Source organism: Nannobrachium achirus (genome assembly GCF_963921795.1).
Source record: "Nannobrachium achirus genome assembly, chromosome: 20".
NCBI classification, from domain to species: Eukaryota; Metazoa; Chordata; class Actinopteri; order Myctophiformes; family Myctophidae; genus Nannobrachium; species Nannobrachium achirus.
In genome coordinates, this window is record NC_137827.1 from 48,178,980 (window position 1) to 48,199,535 (window position 20,556).

The following is a 20,556-nucleotide window of genomic DNA, read 5'->3' on the forward strand; positions in this document are numbered from 1 at the left end:
ATATGGACACATTTCACCTCTGTTCCAACTGGCATGAGGGTGAGTAGATTAGTTATTTTGCAGTTAAAGGAACAGTTCACCCAAAAGGGAAAATGTTGTATCTACTCACCACCATGCTGATACAAAGTCAGGTGAAGTTTTTTAGTCCACAAAATCACTCCTGGAGTTTCACAGGAAAACTGTGTTGCAGTCTCCTAAATAACCAAAGTCTATGACAACCAGTTTTCAAACTGGTTAAAAAGGAGTGCCTCCAGACACCAGACCAAACTCCAGGAGTGTTTGTAGACTTAACACTTCTACTGAGTAAAAGGCTTTAAGAGAGACTGGTGTGGTTCTTCTTTGTCCATTTGAAATGTTGCACTTTGTGTTGGAATTGTACAATAAAAAGTTTAAATGAATGAAGTTGTATTTTTTTTGTTTTTGTTTTAGCATGTTTGTGTATGTATGGTAAAATCACAGTTAAGGCCCATTCCCACTGAGCCAGATAACAGATAAAAAAAAATCTCTTTCTTCAGATATTTTTTCCATTCAAAGTGGATGATAGATACAGATAAAAAAATATCTGTCACAGATAAAAGAAATATCTGTGGCAGATATTTTTTATCTGTATCTACCATCCACTTTGAATGGAAAAATATCTGGAGAAAGAGCTTTTTTTAATCTGTTATCTGGCCCAGTGGGAATGGGCCTATGAATTCAAATTTACTATATTTTACTGTATTAGATACAATTTACTGTAAATTTACAGTAAATTACTGGCTACTGAGCAGCCTTACATTCACAGTAATAGTGTAAAAATACAGGCAACTACTGTAATATTACAGTAAATAACTGCAATACATACTGCTAAATCACAGTAAATTACTAACATTTCACAGCTGTGAAATTACAGTAATTTACTGCTCAATATTTACTGTGAAAATTACTGTGAAAGTAATGCAATTAGTATCCAGTAATTTACTGTAAATTTACAGCGAATTATTTTACAGTGTACTAACCAGGAAAAGGAAATACGATCATATCACACCAACACTCATAGCACTTCACTGGCTACCGATACAGGCCAGAGCCGACTTCAAGGTCTTGCTCTTGACCTTTAAAGCACTAAACGGACTCTCCCCATCATATATGTCAGACCTAATACAACCATACATCCCAGGAAGACCACTACGGTCCCAAGATGCCGGTCAGCTCACAGTCACAACACCCAATAAAATCACGTTGGGGGCAGAGCATTCACATACCGTGCCCCATATCTCTGGAATGCTCTCCCTCAAGCTGTCAGGGATGCTGACTCCCTTGACATTTTTAAAGCCATGCTAAAAAAAACACCTTTTTTGCCTGCACTATGGTTTGCCCTAGTCCATTACCACTGTTATGACCAAATCCTACTGCCCGTGGTCATTAATATTGTGTTCTACATTGTGTTAACATTGTGTTGTTTTACTTCTATATGATCTTTTTGTCTTGTCTTTTGTTGTTTTTTGCTTTCTTTTGTTGTTGACTATACTGTTTGACTGTTTTTATTTTCTTTGAAAACTGTCTTGTTTTGCCCTGTTGTGAAGTGCACAGAGACCCCTCGGGGTGATTTTGTACTATAAATAAAAAATAAACTGAAACTGAAAGATGTTTCCTTAGGCTGTCAGACTCAAACACTGAATGTTACATCCTCAAAAGGACCACTGACAAAAGAACCATGTTTTTGTACGGTAATAAATAACAAAGAGAGGTGGGCAGTAACACGTTCCATTTACTCAAGTAGCTATTTGGATAAATTGTACTTCTAAAAGTAGTTTTAATGCTATATAACTAGTAAGACGCCTCAGGCAGACAAGCAACCTCGCCCTGGGCCAGTGATGTACAGTATATTGGACCAGTTACCCCTTGGTACCCATACATGGAGATCCATGTACTGTATATAGAGATATGCTTACTCAGTTATTTGTTATGTGAAAGTCCTATGATGTCTATGACATCTGACATCATACCCTTTTATGCCCATACATGGAGATCCTTGTCTGTAGAACCAGGCACACAGATATGGGCTGTCTTGGCTATCTGTCTTGGCCATGGATTCTGTTAGTGTGGTATGTTGCCAATGTGGCCTCCATATATGGGCGTTCCCATATGATGTCCTGTTAGATATGGCTTAATATTGATGACATCAGTGAACTCCATATATGGGAATAAAAGGGAATCTGTTAGTGTGACATCACAGTGAAGCCAGAGTGTGATGTCAGAGCGATAAACCCATAGACCGTAAAAAAGTGTACACGTCTAGACAGAGTCAGCATGTTCCCGATTCACATACTAAACTGCAAACTTCGGTCGTAACTAAACTGCGACCTTTGGTCGCAATTAAAACATTTAATTGAGTATTATTTGTGAAGGAGGGCCCAGTGGCGACAGTTATGAAAATCGGAAAACATCTACCCTGGTCCGAAAATAAATACGAAACGGGCGGCAGTGTTTAAACGTGATTGACATAACGTGAGGTCGATTATTTTTATTTGTGTGCTCTGAAATTCGCTCCGATATGCGTCCGAAAAAACACAGCAGTGTGCAAAGACCTTAACACTAGGAACAACATGCCGATGTAGATCGGTATTTTTAAATGTTTTTCAAAATAGTAAAAAAAGGCAAAGAATTTAAAGGATAAGGGGTAAGGCATGGACGAATATATAGCTCTACATATAAAAGACAATTGAGCAACAAATACATTAAAACGTTACAATTGGAAGAGAAAAGAAACGGCTGAACTCCAGCTCAACAAAGCAAAGTGACGTTTAACTGAAATGAAAAGGAGATTTGAAAATATAATAACATAAAGGGTAATGGAGGCCATAAAACCCCTAACCGCCCCAAGAACAAAACGTTGGCACTTGCCTGGAGGCATTTCAATTTGTTAAATATTGTGTCGGCAGCCTGCCAGACTCCCATGCATCTGCATTATTTCAGCCTCATACTTACTGTAACGCTCAATAATTTCTTTTACAGTTCAACTGAATTTCAAATAAATAAATAAAACATATATAAAAAAAGTTGTCTGACTTTAACTGAATCTCAGAGGCAGCTACTCCAGAAAAGTTTTATTTGATGAAACTGTAAATAACACATTTGCTTTGATGAAAGCTAGAAGCACTGCCTGGAGGTATCTAAACCACTCCAGCAATGGTCGGTGGGCTGTCTGCATTGATCCTATGGCAGGGGCCACTATATTTCCACCTTCGCTCCAGAGGGCCACATTGCATATTGCTACGTCCTACATTGTCATTCTAGTGATCTCATACAAAAGAAGCAAAAATAGCAGATCGACAAGCTCAAAACGCATCGCAGTAGATTGGCTATTTTTGCTTCTTTTGAATTGGAATCCTGATATTTTTTTTGGTTTTGTTTTTTAATTGGAATTGGAACGTAACATTTTCATCTAATTTCAAATGCATTTAGTTACTCATGTTAACTTTATGAACCTAAATACAAATACATGGACATATATATATATATATGTACATTTATACATTTTAATACTACTATACTAGTCATTAAGCTACTAATATAGATTGACGGAATTAAATAAAGCAGGTCAAGCTGAAATCAGTATTCCGGTATTAACCTGCGGGCCGCATTAAGTGAAGGTGGGGGCCGCATGTGGCCTCCGGGCCGCCAGTTGCCCATGTATGTCCTATGGTAATTGGATACACCTTCGCCCCTTACACGCCCCCAACACACACACACAAACGCACGTGCACGCTTCCGCAAACTAAGTGCCCTCCCTGCTCGCGCAGTTTCACTGGCACAGATGATGACTGAAACAAAGGAAATGCACAGTTCACTGCAAAGCCACAGAATGACATCTGCTGCCCTGGGCTCTTATTGGATTGTAAAAGTGCTCCCCCCAGGCAAAGCTGTGTGAATATTTACCATAAAAACCATACAATACAAGCAAAGGCATCCTTTAATCAAAACACAAGTGAACAAAATGACCTGGCGATCACTGGCGAGCAAGTCATATCCATAATGTGTAGCAGTCTACCAACTGCTGCAGGGACGTTGTGTGTGGAGTGGACAGCGGGCATCAACTACAACTTCGTCAAAACATGACTTTGATAAGACATATCAAAACCAGCACACGACCTGTGCTGCATGATACATAGTCCTCTCCTCTATTCCAGTGGTTTTCAAACAGTGGTCCGGGGACCACCAGTGGTCCTTGAGGGGGTCCCAGGTGGTCCCCAGCTAAATGATGGAGAGTTGGTTACCAAATGGATCCCTTACTGATCTACGCTCTCAACAATTAAATTATTGTTAAACACCTCCATTATTACATTTACAAGTCTAAACAATTACAGAATGTAAGAAGAAGTTATTTTGATCGGCCGGGTATCAGTCCTATGGTACCACATCAATACAGCTTGGAATTGTGGACAAAATCCTATCCAACGATAACAAATAATATTCTACGTTTTGGGTCTGAGAGGCTAAATCTCATCAAATGGTGGTCCGTGGCTCAAATGCCGAATAATGACGGAACTTGATATGAAAAAGGTTGAAATTGAGAAAAGCACAAGAGCCTTTAAAAACAACGTTATTTACCATTTTGAGAGGGGCCAATATGAGGATGACGTAGCGGACCTCGCAGCAGTTTTCCCCCCAGTTCTGAGGTCTGTCCAGGCGGGATATGCACACGTGACGCCTCTGGAGACTTTTCACATTACAACTGGAGGAAGGAGAGAGAGAGAGAGAGAGAGAGAGAGAGAGAGAGAGAGAGAGAGAGAGAGAGAGAGAGAGAGTGAAAGAGGATAATGTCACAAACTGAGGCACTTACTGTAAGCACAGTGACTAAACACTCATGTGACTATCTTGACATTGGACTATATCTTGACACACACAGATCAATTCCACACATTTGAATCATTATGACTTATCATAATGATGAATATTGTATTTTATTTGTACGTTAATATTGTTGTTTTGTTATTATTCTTTTCTTTTTCACTGCACTTGATGCTTTGGCAATATTGTAATTGTTACATTCATGCCAATAAAGCTATTTGAATTGAATTGAATTGAATTGAATTGAATTGAATTGAATTGAATTGAATTGAATTGAATCGAATTGAATTGAATTGAATTGAAAGAGGGAGGAAACAGGTAATGTGGAGAAGGAGTGAAGACATTTTGGGAGGGGAGAAGGGGGAACAAACGAGAGACCGTCGGGTGGACGGAGCGAGAACAAAGATGGATGGAGAGGTAAACAGAGGGAGCAAAGAGAGTGATATCATGGAGACAGTGGGTGACACAGAGAGAAAGGGTGTGAAACGAGGACAGAGTCAGCGAGACGGGCAGAGGTGAAATAAGGGAGTGAGTGGTAAAAAAGAAAGGAGAAAAAGGTGAGTGAGACAAAAGGCAATGAGACGGGGAAACCGATGAGACGGGGAGAGAGAGGGAGAGAATGAGTGAGACAGTGGGAGAGAGGTAGTGACACAGGGAGGGGGGGAAAGAGAGTGAGACGGGGGAGAGAGAGGTAATGAGATGGGATAGTGTTTTAAATGTCAGTGTTTCACCTCATTTCCATAGATTAACCTCACTATGTGTAGAATGCATACAAATGAACACACGCACAAACACAGTGCAATCCAATCACATGCAACAAGGATACACATATATACACACTTTCAAACAAACAAGTACAAGCACGCACGCTCAGGACACTACAAAGGACACGCAACACATACACATGTAGACTGTAGAGGTGTACATTAAGACCAAATGACACAAAATAAACACATTCAATCATTTAGATGGATTCACTGAACTAATGATCATTAACGTAACTCAATAATCATAAATGAGTGTCAAACAAGGTGTATATTTCAGTGCATTTAATGGAGTAGTTTACCCAAGAATGACTTCATCTCTATCGTTTACTGTGGCCTGTGGCCTGCAGTATCGATTGTTATATTATTTGGGCTTTCGTACTGCTTGTCTTGTTAGTCGGGGGCCTTAGGGAGATAGGGCATGCTCTAATGATTTAGCAAGGGCGCCCGAGTTTGCGACCTTCGGGGTCGCCACAGTGGCCAAATGAAGTTGGGCTCCCATCGACTTTCTACAGTATACTGTATAGGAGGAAAATACCAGAGAAACTCACTCACTCACTCTCACTCACACTCACACTCACACTCACACACACACACACACACACACACACACACAGAGTACTTACATGATACAGAGCCAGGACTGTTGGTACTGGATGCCTGTGGCCGTGGCCGTCACTCCCTGGATGGTCTCTGACAGCAGGTGGACTGCAGGCGACAGGTAAAAGGTCACACACACAGGAAAAAGAGGGTTGACTTCCCATCTCTCTCATACACACCCATTCACTGTGCTAATTCTGGTGTGTGTGTGTGTGTGTGTGTGTGTGTGTGTGTGTGTGTGTGTGTGTGTGTGTGTGTGTGTGTGTGTGTATGGGTCCCTTTTTTTCCCCTTTTCTTTTTTTTTTTTTTTCCATTTTCAAAAGACATTCCACATAAAAGCTTTTTCATGAATAAAAAAGAAAATGCAATGATGAAAACAAATGTTTAAGAAGTAATGAAAATAGCCGATCTACATTTCAAGCTCATCCAGCTTGTAGATCTGCTGTCATTGAAATCAACAAAATATATTAGTGAGCAACGCATTCAGAATATGCACACTGACAATTCAGCAGAAATACAGTAAAATATGTCCTGAAAATACAAGACATGTACCTATTACCCTATCTTACACTGTGGAAACATTGTTTCCTGAAGTTCTCTTTTTTGCTCAGGAAAAGCTCTTGCTTCGATGCTGACGTTGGATGCGTTGTTTGGAAGCGTCTGTTAATTTATTTGTTTGTTTTTAGACTCATTACTCAGCTCATCACCACACTAAACACATTGCAAACTAAACTAAACTAAAAGAATAAGCTTTGAGCTTCGGCCTATGCATTTTCAATCAGCCGGTAATTGTTGGATTGCAGTGTGGAATGATTCTGTGATGATGTTGATGTGGATAAACTAAACTAGCAGTGACTCGTCGTTTCACAAAGCTTTGGTGAAACCATACAAAAATGTTTGTGTATATGTTACGCTACATGTACACACGGTCTGCGCACACACACACACACACACACACACACACACACACACACACACACACACACACACACACACACACACACACACACACACACACACAGAGTGGTTCCCATGACATCACAACATACAATCCCTTCTATGCCCATACATGGAGATCCCTGTCTGAACCAGCCACAGAGATATGGGCTGTCTTCCTCCATATACCGGTATGGGCATTCCCATATGAAGTCCTGCGAGATATGGGCTTAATATTGGACAATAAAAGGGATTGTATGTATGATGTCAGATGTCATAGACGTCATAGGACTTTCACATATAACTGAGTAAGCATGTTTGGGGTCTCACAGCATATCTCCATATACAGTACATGGATCTCCATATATGGCTACCAGGGGTCTCCATATATGTCCATATATGGGAAACTGGTCCAATATACATCACTGGCCAGATGGCCAAGACATGACGCGACCTCACCCCTTAGGCGTCTTACTGGTATTCATTTATTTATTATTAATGTATCATTAATTATATTTGGGGTCCATATAAAATACCCTCGTGGACCCCCTCCCCCTGTGCTCTTCAGCCCCGCAGGTTGAGAATGGATGTCTTATAGGCAATGTCTATAAATCCTCTCTAAGCAGCATGCATGGACGCTCATCAAAAATGTCATTATGCCGCCCACTTTAGTCGACGGAAATCATTAACCGTGCGCGACTCCAGCGCCTCGCTGAAGAAGCCAGTTCAATTTCTCCTAATAATAACCAGAGTTCTCCCTCTCCGAGGCCACCGTGCTGCTGGCTGAAGGAGAAATTCACAGCGTTCAAGGATACTCTTCAGAATGGGAACACAACTTTTCAAATTCAAATTTTCACGATTTTTCAAAAATAGCAGATCTACAAGCTCGCAGCACGGCACTCGGTGCCACGCTGTGAGCTTGTATATCTGCTATTTTTCAATAGTTAAAGCATAAAATAATGATACACAATAATGTGTAGCCTCACCCACCTCTCAATCCACATCACGCCAGTTTGCTTTTTGTAGTTGTCGCGTGGAAACCGTGCATGTCCAAAACCGTTCGTTTTGTATTTATCATTTTAAAAATGTTTTAAACTCGTGAAAATAGCCGATCTACAAGCACACGAGGCGTTGTGTGCTTGTAGATCGGCTATTTTCACTAGTTTAAATCCTTTTTAAATTGATAAATACAACATTTTTTATTTTCAAATTTTGAAATGTGGAGATACAAGGTTTCTGCCTGACAGTGACGTTTTGTTTCATGTTTCACTCTTTCCTATTCCTCTCTTCATTCCACTGATCCTTATTGCAGTTAGTAGTTCTCAAAGCGGGGTCCGGGGACCCCCAGGGATCCTTCCAGGGGGTCCCAGGCAAAGTATTTAAGTCGTTTTTATTTAATCACTTTGTCCATTTATACCGGTATGTCGGCTATGTTAAACAAATAACAGATGTACAAGCTCACACTGTCATTGCATGCTCGTACATCTGCTATTTTTGAAAATCTCTGAAAAATATAAATAATGTAATAATCTTGTTTGTCATAAATCTTCTCTTCTGGGGATGGAGGGGGGCGGGGGGGGGGGGGGGGGGGGGGGGGGGGTCAAATACATAACACTCTGGGGGTCATTGATTACTGCCTTATTGGACAGTTACAGCCAGAAAATGTTTAGTGTCAGAATCAGTGGGGCTTATCATTAAGCCATCAACATCATTCTCCCTCAGGCTTCTGCTCTCTCTCTCTCTCTCTCTCTCTCTCTCTCTCTCTATCTGTTCTCAGCTTTTCTCACAATTTCTCTCTCTGCATACAGTATACCTTCCTCCTTTCCCTGCTCTCTGTACAACAGCATACCACTCTCCCCCTTCCCCTTCTCTCTCCGTTCGTATGACTTTTCCTCTCTCTCTCTCTCTCTCTCTCTCTCTCTCTCTCTCTCTCTCCTGCCATCTGTATCTGTCTTTATGCTCCCCTCTACTCTTTTCTTTCTTTCTCTGTTTCTCTCTCTCTCTCTCTCTCTCTCTCTCTCTCTCTCTCTCTCTCTCTCTCTCTCTCTCTGGCCGTCTCATCAATAAGGCATCCTCCATTCATGCCAGAGAATGATGGGGTGTCACCATGACAACAGTATCACAGTCCTCAAGGAGTGAGTGACTGAGAGAGAGAGAGAAAGAGAGAGAGAGAGAGAGAGAGAGAGAGACTGGTATAGAGAAAATGAAAGGAAGAGGGTCGTGCATACAGACATAATGAGAGACAATGACAGAGAGAAAGAGAGACGGACAGGGACATGTGAGAGCGGGGTAGAGAGAGAGAGAGAGAGGGGGGGGGGGCAGAGAAGTAAAGGACGTGGACGGGGATTCAATTCAATTAATAGCAGGATAAAGCCTGAGAGGCATGTAATCATCAGAACCCATCCAACTTCTCACTGCTGTCAGCCAGAGAGAAACAGAGTTGGAGAGCGAAAGACAAATTGACAATTAATATGGAGAGAGAGAGAGAGAGAGAGAGAGAGAGAGAGAGAGAGAGAGAGAGAGAGAGAGAGATAGAGAGAGAGAGAGAGAGAGAGAGAGAGAGAGAGAGGTCTGTGGTCTTCCATACCAACAAGCCAGTGGTGTAACAAAGTACATTTACTCAAGTACTGTACTTAAAGGAGCTATAGTCAACTTTTTCTAGAAAAACAGATGCTAAAATAAAAATAATGTTTTGAAAATATTTTATAAAAAAATAAGCTTCACATATGTGTTTCTATTCAAAAATGACAACAAAAAACGTAAAATAATGATAAAATAATAATTTTGGCCATTGTCAGACCGACACTTGGTTTACATTCTAGTCTATTCTTTGATAGGGTTAGACTAGGATGTAAACAAAGTCTCGGCCCGACAATGGCCAAAATGATTATTTTATCATTATTTTACGCTTTTTGTGGTCATTTTTTAATTGAAACACATATATGAAGCTTATTTTTTTATAAAATATTTTTAAAACATTATTTTTATTTTAGCATCCGTTTTTCAAGAAAAAGTTAACTATAGCTCCTTTAAGTACACTTTGGAGGTATTTGTACTTTACTTGAGTATCTCCAATTTTCAATACTTTTACTCCACTACATCTCGGATCCAAATATTGTACTTTTACTCCAATAGAATTATTTGAAATCTTGTGTTACTAGTTACTTTGCAGATATAAATTATGATATTATAAAACATACATGAACCACTTTAGCCCTATTCTATACCTAAGCTGTTTGAAAATAGCCATTCTACAAGCTCACAACGCGTCGCGAATGCGTTGCGTTGTGAGCTTGTAGATTGCCATTTTCAAACTTTTTGTACTTTTACTTTTGGTACTTTAAGCACATTTTGATGCCAATAATTTAGTACTTTTACTCAAGTACATTTTGAATTCTATACTTTTACTTGTAAGGGTGCCCTCACACCAAAGTACCTATGAGAGTGGAATCCGCGTTCCGCCAATGCATTTCAATGAGAGTGAAGCGGTTTCATGCCAGCAGAGGATTTCTGCAAAAAACGCGGATTCCACTCTCATAGGTATTTTGGTGTGAGGGCACCCTTACAGAGTATTTCTATATTGCAGTATTGATACTTTTACAAACAAAAAACAATTGTAAAACAATTGAATACTTTTTCCACCACTGCAACAAGCTGCTTGGCCAATGTCACAAATATGGACCGTCTGAAAGGGTGACGGCGAGACAGACTGACAGACAGACGGACGGACGGGAAGGCTGCTTTGCCTCAAGCCTTCCAGATTACAGCAAATCCTGAGCTGCTACAACATCACCTCCAATTCAACTTTTTTCAGGTCAAATAGAATCAGGGGGGAAATACTGTGTGCGTGTGTGTGTATATATTATATCGTCGTTGTCGGGTGGAAACCTTTTTTTTTTTGTTATCAATTATTTTTATTTTCCATAACATGAAATTAGAGACATACATATGAATAGAACAAGAAAAAGTAAAACATTAATCAAAAGAAAAATGCAATTAACAGACAAACAACACAAACAATAGCAAAACAAGAAAAGGAAAAGAAAACCCACCCACCCCCTTTCCCCGGACCAACACGGAATGTACAATAGTGCATGCCTGTGCTAGGCTGTTACCACTATATAGTGATTTCTTGAATCATAGCCTTAAGCTTATCTGCAATGTCCGACCACATATTAATGTTTTCTTCTTTTGCTCCGTGTAACCTTGCTATCGACTGCTCTAAATATACTATATCTAGAAAGGTCAAGGCCCACTGGCGAAACGTTAACGTATGAGGAGGTTTCCACCGCGTAGCTACCATCTTCTTCGCCGCCGTTGTCGGGTGGAAACCTTGTATGTCCACAGCCGTTCCATTTGTATTTATCATTTTAAAAATGATTTAACTCATTAGAGGTCCATGACGTGCCAACGCAACAATGTCTTTGATGTCACCCTGTGCCCATTGACGCGTTCGACGCGTTGTACGGTAAACTATATTAATCTGTAGCTACTGTACAAATCTACCACGGTGACAACTCCATTTCCCAAAATGCAGCGCAAGATCACGTGACCGGGAAGTCTTGTCTCCCTCATTCACTTCAGTGTTACGCTGCTGCACAAATATGCATTTTTCTCCTTATGTAACTTTTAAATCACCTTCATGGTTAAAACGCGGCCGTTACAAAAGCACCGATGCCCGCGATTGTTCGAAAACTGTCCTGACTGAAAGAAGATACTATCGTGAAAGTAAACAGGACATACTTGGATTACATTTACTTTTTTGCCAGGACTTCAAAAGAAGGTAAAATGGCTGGTTGTCATGGGCACCTGCCGATTAAATGTTGAATAATCCTGGGCACCCTACAGTACGTGTTAAAATAGTGAAAATAGCAGATCTACAAGCACACAACGCCTCGCATTGCGAGGCGTTGTGTGCTTGTAGATCTGCTATTTTCGCTACTTTTGTGCAACTCTTTTGTAAGATGGAGTAGGGCTTTAATTTACGGAAAAACGTACACATTTGAAACCTGTAGATACAAGGTTTCAGCCTGACAGTGACAATATATCGTCGTTGTCAGGTGGAAACCTCGTATCTCCAAGTTTCAAATTTGTACGTTCTTTCGCAAAGTAAAGCCCTGCTTCATCATACAAGGCCGTGACACAAAAGTAGTGAAAACAGCAGATCTACAAGCACACAACGCCTCGCGCTGCGAGGCGTTGTGTGCTTGTAGATCGGCTGTTTTCACTAGTTTAAATCATTTTTAAAATGATAAATGCTAAACGAACGGTTTTGGACATACAAGGTTTTCATCGGACAACGACGATATAAAGATACAGAAACGACTTTCTTTTTCCCTGAGTTCCCTTATAATTGAGGGTTCTGTAGAGCTGAATGGAGCACTACCACTGCAGCAAGGATTAGAGCTTCAATTCCCTGCGTGGCTCATCGAGCAGAGCCACATCACCAAAGCTGTCAGGGTTAGCAATTCTGCTCCTAATGGGGCTGTACCAAGATATACTGTATGAGACAATGTTACTCCATATCAGTAAGACTCACTAAATCGGGAGATAATCAACCGTCAAGTCGCATGTAAAAATGGGCCCGATGGTGGCGCTAAACGGGACAGATCCATGTTGATGACATGACTCTAGACATGCTGTGTACCGATTTGCGTGATTTTAGGGCAACATTTTTTGGAGCAGTGTCCAAAAAATGTGTATTGCAAGAATCGGCATCATGGTGGCGCTAGAAGAGGGCCATGTGAGAAATGAGTGGAGGTAGTGGTTTGGCAGCCAAGGAGAGTGTGTGCAAAGTTTGGCATGGATCGGGGGAACGGTGCCGGAGATATGAGAAGGGCAAAAGTGTGACTGACTGACAGCCGGTGGAGGTTTTGATAGTAACTGCGACCTGATCAGCATATGAGCAACAATTTTTTGAACCTAGCATTTATTTATTTTTTTATTTTTTATTTTTTTGTTATGCATAATTTGAGATTCTTGTCTTGATTTGTGCGTCATCGTTTAATAATGTATGCTGGTCGTTTTATAAAGTATGCTGATAACCAAGCTAAACTAAACAGCTGCCTTGGATAACTAACATAATGTAGTGTCAGATTGTAACACAGAGACAGGCGAGTCTCTGTGTCGTCACACACATGTAGTCACTCAGGAAATGTTCCCGTGTCAATAGAAAAATAAGAATGTTCGACCTTTTCTCTCAGGCTCCTGGTTCATTATTCATCACGTTTCTGTCATGCAATAAACATTCTAGGGAATAGGGATGTATGAATCTGTGTAGCATTTATCATCTGCATGGGCGAGGCGGCTCGAGCCTTCTTGGATTCCTTGTTATTGCTATGGGTGCAACGATCAAACTAATACATTTAATCAATCATATTTATAATTAACAATTTTAATAAAATGATCGAAAATAAATTGGCCCGTCATTAACTCAGTCGGTGCCATCTTTAAAATGGGATGACCTCTTATATTGCCGGTTCGCCAACAAAGGGTTAAAAAAATAGTGTGCACGCTGGTACACACATTCGTGCACAGATCATGCACTATGCATGTGCATGCTTTTCACAGCTTTCAAACAAAAAAATCCGCTTGGAAATCCGTTCAGGCATTCAGGAGAAAGGAGCCCTTATGTTTTCTTCAAATGTAAACAAACATGGCTGCCATGTTTGAAAGATGGGGTTGGTATGGGGGTTAAACATGCAATTTCGCGATCGCGATCATGCCTAGTACACTGTTGGAGGTCCAAAAATATTTTTTTCAAAAAAAAAAATTTCAATTTTTTTTTTTTTTTTTTTTAATTTTTTTTTTTAAAAAGACGTTCAGAAGACGTCTGGCAGGGAGGTCCATAGTGAAAAAGACGTTTTAAAGACGTTTTTATCATAGAAACGTCTTTTTTGGCAGGGTATGAGTTAAAGGTGAGAATTTTCAAAAATAGAAAAACAGCAGCAGCTGTGCAACGCTGTGAGCTTTTAGATCGCCTATTTTCCCAATACACTGTATGCACGAGTAAGTATGAAAAGGGCTTAGGTGGTTAATCAGACCAATAGTAGATTATGTTTCATGTTGATTTGTTTGTTGAAAAGATTTCATATTCTGTTTTAAAGTGCTTTATGTGCTAATTGCAGCCCTTCATATAATGTTGGTAATCAAGTAATTTGAGGTTATTCTGCTGTTGCCCTCTCTGTCTGTACAATACATCACTTAATGCCTAGCGTGCAAAATGATAAACGGTCAGAGTTGACAGACGCAACCTCGATCACATCAACACTCTCGGTTTTGCAAACACAACAGCAGGTAATTATCCCTCGCACTAATACGAGGGTAGAGTCAGTGCCAGAACGACTTTAGCCTACATAAACCTGGCTTAGGCATTAGAGTGAAGATGGCTGGGCAAACAACAGGTTTGTCATTAAGAGTGATGATCAAGTGAGTGAGAGTACATAAAATAAAACTCATGTACACGAACACACACACACATAATAAATTAACTCATCTATTAAGAGATTTCAACATGGTTTCGTCAGCTTTTGGTACACAAACAAACAAAGCCTGTTGTATCGGATTCTGCAGACGGGGGGATTTTATCCCCCCTTCCCACACTGCATATCAAATGTGACAAACTTTAACCCATTTAGGCCTGAACACAGTATTACGCAATATTTTATGGTTTAAATATAAAAAAATAGCAAATATACAAGCTTGCTGCGAGCTTGTAGATCTGCTATTTTTGAAAAATCGTGAAAATTAGAATTTTGACCCGATTCCATAAGTGTCTTTTGAATCCTTCTAAGATTTTTTGAAAAACCTATGTTTCTATGTCAGCAATCTGGCCAGCCATCGTCAAAGAAAAGGTCCTTTTCACTTAAATGGAGCTCAGTTAGTCTGCTCTTGAGAGACTACAATGTCAGTGGTTCTCAAACCTTTTCATGTGAAGGACCCCCAAACTGATATGTATTTGGCCACGGACCCCCATCTCAAAATATCTAGTTCCAGGGACCCCCCAGAAGCAAAATTTTTGTTACAAACGTTCGCTTTAAAAAATACATTATATTCAAAGATTTGCACCCATTTTCACAACTTTTTCAAAAATAGCAGATCTACAAGCTCGCAGCGCGGCACTCGGTGCCGCGCTGTGAGCTTGTATATCTGCTATTTTCCAATAGTTAAAGCGTAAAATAATGATACACAATAATGTGTACCCGTTCTGAATGGTTTAAAAGAAAAGTGATGACGAAACATCAGGAAGGAGCCGAGAGCAGGCTGGCTGCATTGTTCACTTTGATCTCCGGGTGTGTTTATTTATTTTTGTAATCCTTTTAATTCCGCACAGTTTGGTCTGAGGGGTGGAAAAACAGTTTGTGATTTTCATAAATCCCACGGGGATAATGGAATCTGTCACAAGTTTAGGGGAATCGATGTTCGTAGATCGGCTAAATTAAATCATGTTTAAAATGATGAATACAAAACCAGCGGTTTTGGACATACAAGGTTTGCACCCGACAACGACGATATGTAGCACTTACAGGGAGTGAGCCGTTTACATCCCGGAGGGGAGGCAGCTGGGAAACTAATTTAGCTAAGTCCAAATTGAACGTTCATGGAGCCACGCTTTAAGGTCAGGGGTTCTCAAATCTTTTTAGGCCGTGACCCCCTAAATAAACATATTTTAACCCCCACCCGGACAAGTACTTGGAATTGTAGGTATTACATTTAATGTGACTCGGTTCCTCAGATAAATATTGTTGCGTTGTGAGCTATTTTCACAATGTTCGCCTCTTGCTTACATAATATTTGACAGTTTGGCCAGTTTGGTATTAAAACGGTCTTGAAAGTCCTTAAATTGTCACTTAATAATACATGTGCAGATACCCTGTATACACTTACGCTGTGAGTTGGTTTGTTTACCATTGAGTGAGAAAAAAACATTAAGCTAATCGTCTGGGGACCCCACAAAATAATTTGGGGACCCCACTTTGGGTGCCGACCCCAAGTTTGAGAACCACTGTTTTAGGTTATGTTTCTCTCCTGATCAGTGCTGATCACAGGACTTCTGGGATCCACTCAGATATTACACATAGCAATAAGACGCCTAAGGGCCCTAAAGGGCGAGGTCGCGCCATGTCTTGGCCATCTGGCCAGTGATGTATACCCATAATAGAGACCCCTGATACCCATATATGGAAATCCATGTATATGGAGATATGCTGTGAGACCCAAACATGCTTACTCAGTTATTCGTTATGCGAAAGTCCTATGACGTCTATGACAATCATACATACCGGTACAATCACTTTTATGCCCATATATGGAGATCCCTGTCTGAACCAGACACAGATATGGGCTGTCTTGGCCATCTGTCTTGGCCATATATGGATTCTGTTAGTGTGGTATGTGGCCGATGTGGCCTCCATATATGGTCATTCATTCCCATATGAAGTCCTGTTAGATATGGGCTTATATTGATGACATCTGGGATCTCCATATATGGACATAAAAGGGATTCTGTTACTGTGGTTCCCCTGACATCTCAGTGATGTCAGAGGGTGAGTGTCAAACCGAGTAGACAGACGGACACAAGATGTGACTGTTTTCATAATTAACTAGACATACTGTTCCTACGAAACAGTGTGGGCTCGCATGTAACACCATGTATGGGCACAAAGATCTACCCTTTGGCTGCACCTCATTGGCTAAGGACCCTTTGTACTGTCTGTACAAAGGCAGTGTCTTAAATCATTTTGAGGAGAACTTGACTGATAGATTACGTCATTTTGAGAGGAGAACTTGACTGATAGATTACGTGATTTTGAGAGGAGAACTTGATAGATAAATAATGACGATGACAGAAAAGGTGCTCCTCTGAGCACAGGTCTCCGCCAGGTCAGGTAGGTTATTGTGGGCCAGCAATGTTCGGAAGTCGGCAACGGAATATGAAAAATCGGAAGGATCCACTTCGACTAGAGATAATGTGTGCCGATTTGCGTGATGTTTGGACAAAATTTGTGGGAGTAATGCAAAAATCGGTAGATAGACCGGTCTGAGGATGAGCGCTCATGCGGAATTTCTTCAGCTGCCCGAGGCTGCAGAGACACGTGTGGTGGGTTCAGGGACGTGCTGGCCATTGGGAAAAGCGGGACAACTCCCAAACGGGACAACTCCCCATTCCCGGCCGGTCCAGGCCGGCCATTAGGAAAAAAAATATAAAAAAATGCCGGCCTTTGTTCCATTTTGGGGACTGGGCGGCCAACAAAGTAAATCGTCACTGTCGGGCAGAAACCTTGTAAGTTTCAAATTTGTAAAAAAAAATAATTCGCAAAGCAAAGCCCTGCTTCATCATACAAGGCCGTCGCACAAAAGTAGTGAAAACAGCAGATCTACAAGCACACAACGCCTCGCACCGCGAGGCGTTGTGTGCTTGTAGATCAGCTGTTTTCACTAGTTTAAATCCTTTTTAAAATGATAAATACAAAACAAACGGTTTTGGACATACAAGGTTTCCACCCGACAACGACGAAATATAACTCATGTAATTGGCCCACTGGCTTGTCACTTTGTCACAAATCTTTGAGTAGCAGCAGCGCTATAGAGAGAGATCTCTCTCTATAGCGCGCGCAATGATAGGGCCTCTCCAACTCTTTTTCCCGTGCTGAATCAGGGGCCCAGCACGTCCCTGGGTGGGTTCTCAGAGGTGTGTACGCCGAGAAACCATTGACCTTCTCCAGCGTAACACTGTGGATGGAGATGTGCTCTCTTCTCAGCTTCCTGTAGTCAACGATCGTCTCTTTTGTATTCTCGAACATTGCTGTCTCCTCATCGCTGACCTGATCAGGCCCTTCACGCTCGTGTCGTCGCTCGTCAGCATACTTGATGATAACATTGTAGCTGTGCATCGTCGTTGTCCGGTGAAAACCTTGTATGTCCAAAACCGTTCGTTTTGCATTTATCACTTTAAAAATGATTTAAACTAGTGAAAACAGCTGATCTAGAAGCACACAAACGCCTCGCACCGCGAGGTGTGCTTGTAGATTGGCTTGTAGATTGGCTGTTTTTACTACTTTTGTGCAAAGGCCTTGTATGATGAAGCAGGGCTACTTTGCGAAAGAACGTACAAATTGGAGACTTGGAGATACGAGGTTTCCAGCCGACAGCAACGGCATACTGTATCTATGCAACCGTTTGTGTATACAGGGTGTAGAGGTGAAGGCTCAGCATGTAGCCCCGAGGAACTCCTGTATTGAGGTTTGGTAGCAGCCTGGAATCAGATGAATCCACCGGTGCAAAAAGATTTGCCCTTGGCGGATTTGGGTCTGGCCCGCTCAATATTGTGAATCCATTTCCTCACCCCGAAGAGTTGGGTGACCAATCAGGGTCCAGTATTAGTCTGGTTTAACCAATTGTGTCCAAAGCCATTTTTAATATAATATCCACGCAGAGCTATGCGAGGCTAGAGGATAGGTGGTTCTGATGAGATTAACTCCCAATGTGTAAACACGCAAATGTAATAGTAGATAATTGTATAGTAAATAATTGCACTGCAGTGTGTCATCAACCGAAAGCTCACAGTCAAGAAAACTAGGCGGGCGCGACTAGTTTTGAGTTTGCAGATCGGATATAAATCTGTCATCATCAACACCACGTAATCCTAAGAAGTTGGTTTTAAGCTCTTCTTTCCTCTTTAAAATGGGATCGACGAGTGACAGGGTCTGTTTTGGAAAATCCAATTTTCGCAGTTTGTTTCCTGATGAAGAACAAGCTTGTGTCTCTGTCAGCGAGTGGAGGACAGCAACAACAGCATGCATGGATGTAAAGGTGGTTGCACACTGCAATGCGTGTTTTCGTTGCGTTTTGGAAATCCGAAAGCCGTAGGCCAGGGAGAGAGAGAGGAAAGAGAGAGAGAGCAAGGGACTGAAATAATAACCCTGGTCTGAAAATAAATACGAAACGGGCGGCAGTGTGCAAACGTGATTGGCATAACGTGAGGTTGATTATTTTATTCACGCACTCCGAAATTCACTCCGATATTCGGCCCGAAAAACGCAGCAGTGTGTAAAGACCTTTACACCGACATTGGTGTCGGGGGCTTGACACAGAAACGTGTGACCGCATCGCATAGTTGCATCATGCATGGGTGATGTTACTCAGACATTGGTGTCTGAGGCTTTATCTGTGACAGCACGCTGCCTTTTCTTTCTTTTCTTTTTTATCGGCGACCATTCTCGTGGCTTCATGCTTGCTCTTGTTGTTGTCAGCTTGTTGTAATGTTAACATGTGTGTGAGGAGGAGGTGACGTTATCACGCTGGAGTGGAGCGAGGTGCAAGCTAAGGCACGCGGCCCCCCCAAAGGACAAACGGCCGCGGACGATTATTCAAATTTCTTTTTCAAGTTAGAACCTCGTGCCATCGAACAAAGCTTTGAATATTCTATTATTTTGGGTCAGCCTTACAACACATTTACAGGTACCCAGGACTCAGGGACATGCTCCGTGCTTACTGCTGAAGTCTCCGACCTGTGCCTGCTGCATTAGCGCGAGCACACAGTGCCACGCACACCAGGAGCTGTGCGCTGCGCGCATCATCACATGTCACTGTCAGTGCATGACGCATGTCGATCGATCCGAATTGAAGCCCGACCACCAATTTAGCCTTGCTGAATTATCAACTGATCATCACGTGCGGCTGCAGCAACAGCGCACACACACACACACACACACACACACACACACACACACACACACACACACACACACACACACACACACACACACACACACACACACACACACACACACACACACACACAAAGCATCCTAAGGCTGCACACATATATTATACATCATTCGTAAAATACCCAGCATAGAACTTCATTACCCGCCGCCTATGACCTTGAGAAAACAAGTATTTCCAGAAAGAATTCAGGATAAATACCAGAAAGCCTGAACTTCTCAACGGGCACATCTGTATGTACGCTCTATATGTTTATATATGCCATGCCAATAAGCAGTTTAAATCATTGTAAATTGGGATATATATATATTTGGGATGTGCAGACACATACAGTAGCATATAGAGACTTCCATCCATCCATTCTGTGTGTGAGTGACGTTCCTATACTACCATTATGTAAAGAGATTCATTTAATAACACCACCTGATCATATGGCGCAACATATAAGTTCTCATTGTTCTGATTGCATGCAAACAAAGCTCTCTCACTCTCTCTCTCTCTCTCTCTCACTCACACACACACACACACACACACACACACACACACACACACACACACACACACACACACACACACACACACACACACACACACACACACACACACACACACACACACACACACGCACAATGAAATTATGTATATCCTTCAAAGTGTGGAGGGTGTTGGCACAGGCTGTTTGAAGGAGGTGATTAAG

General features: G+C 41.5%; 1 protein-coding gene across 1 annotated transcript in view; it reads right to left on the reverse strand.

The window, feature by feature from the left end:
- slc4a11 (solute carrier family 4 member 11) overlaps positions 1-20,556 on the reverse strand; it is a 227,040-nt gene that overhangs the window by 73,933 nt on the left and 132,551 nt on the right. The window contains exons 6-7 of the mRNA XM_080751219.1: positions 6,224-6,305; positions 4,594-4,717 (exon numbers count right to left, since the gene is read on the reverse strand). Coding sequence (XP_080607345.1) covers positions 4,594-4,717; positions 6,224-6,305 — 206 coding nt within the window. The remainder of the gene's footprint in view (positions 1-4,593; positions 4,718-6,223; positions 6,306-20,556) is intronic.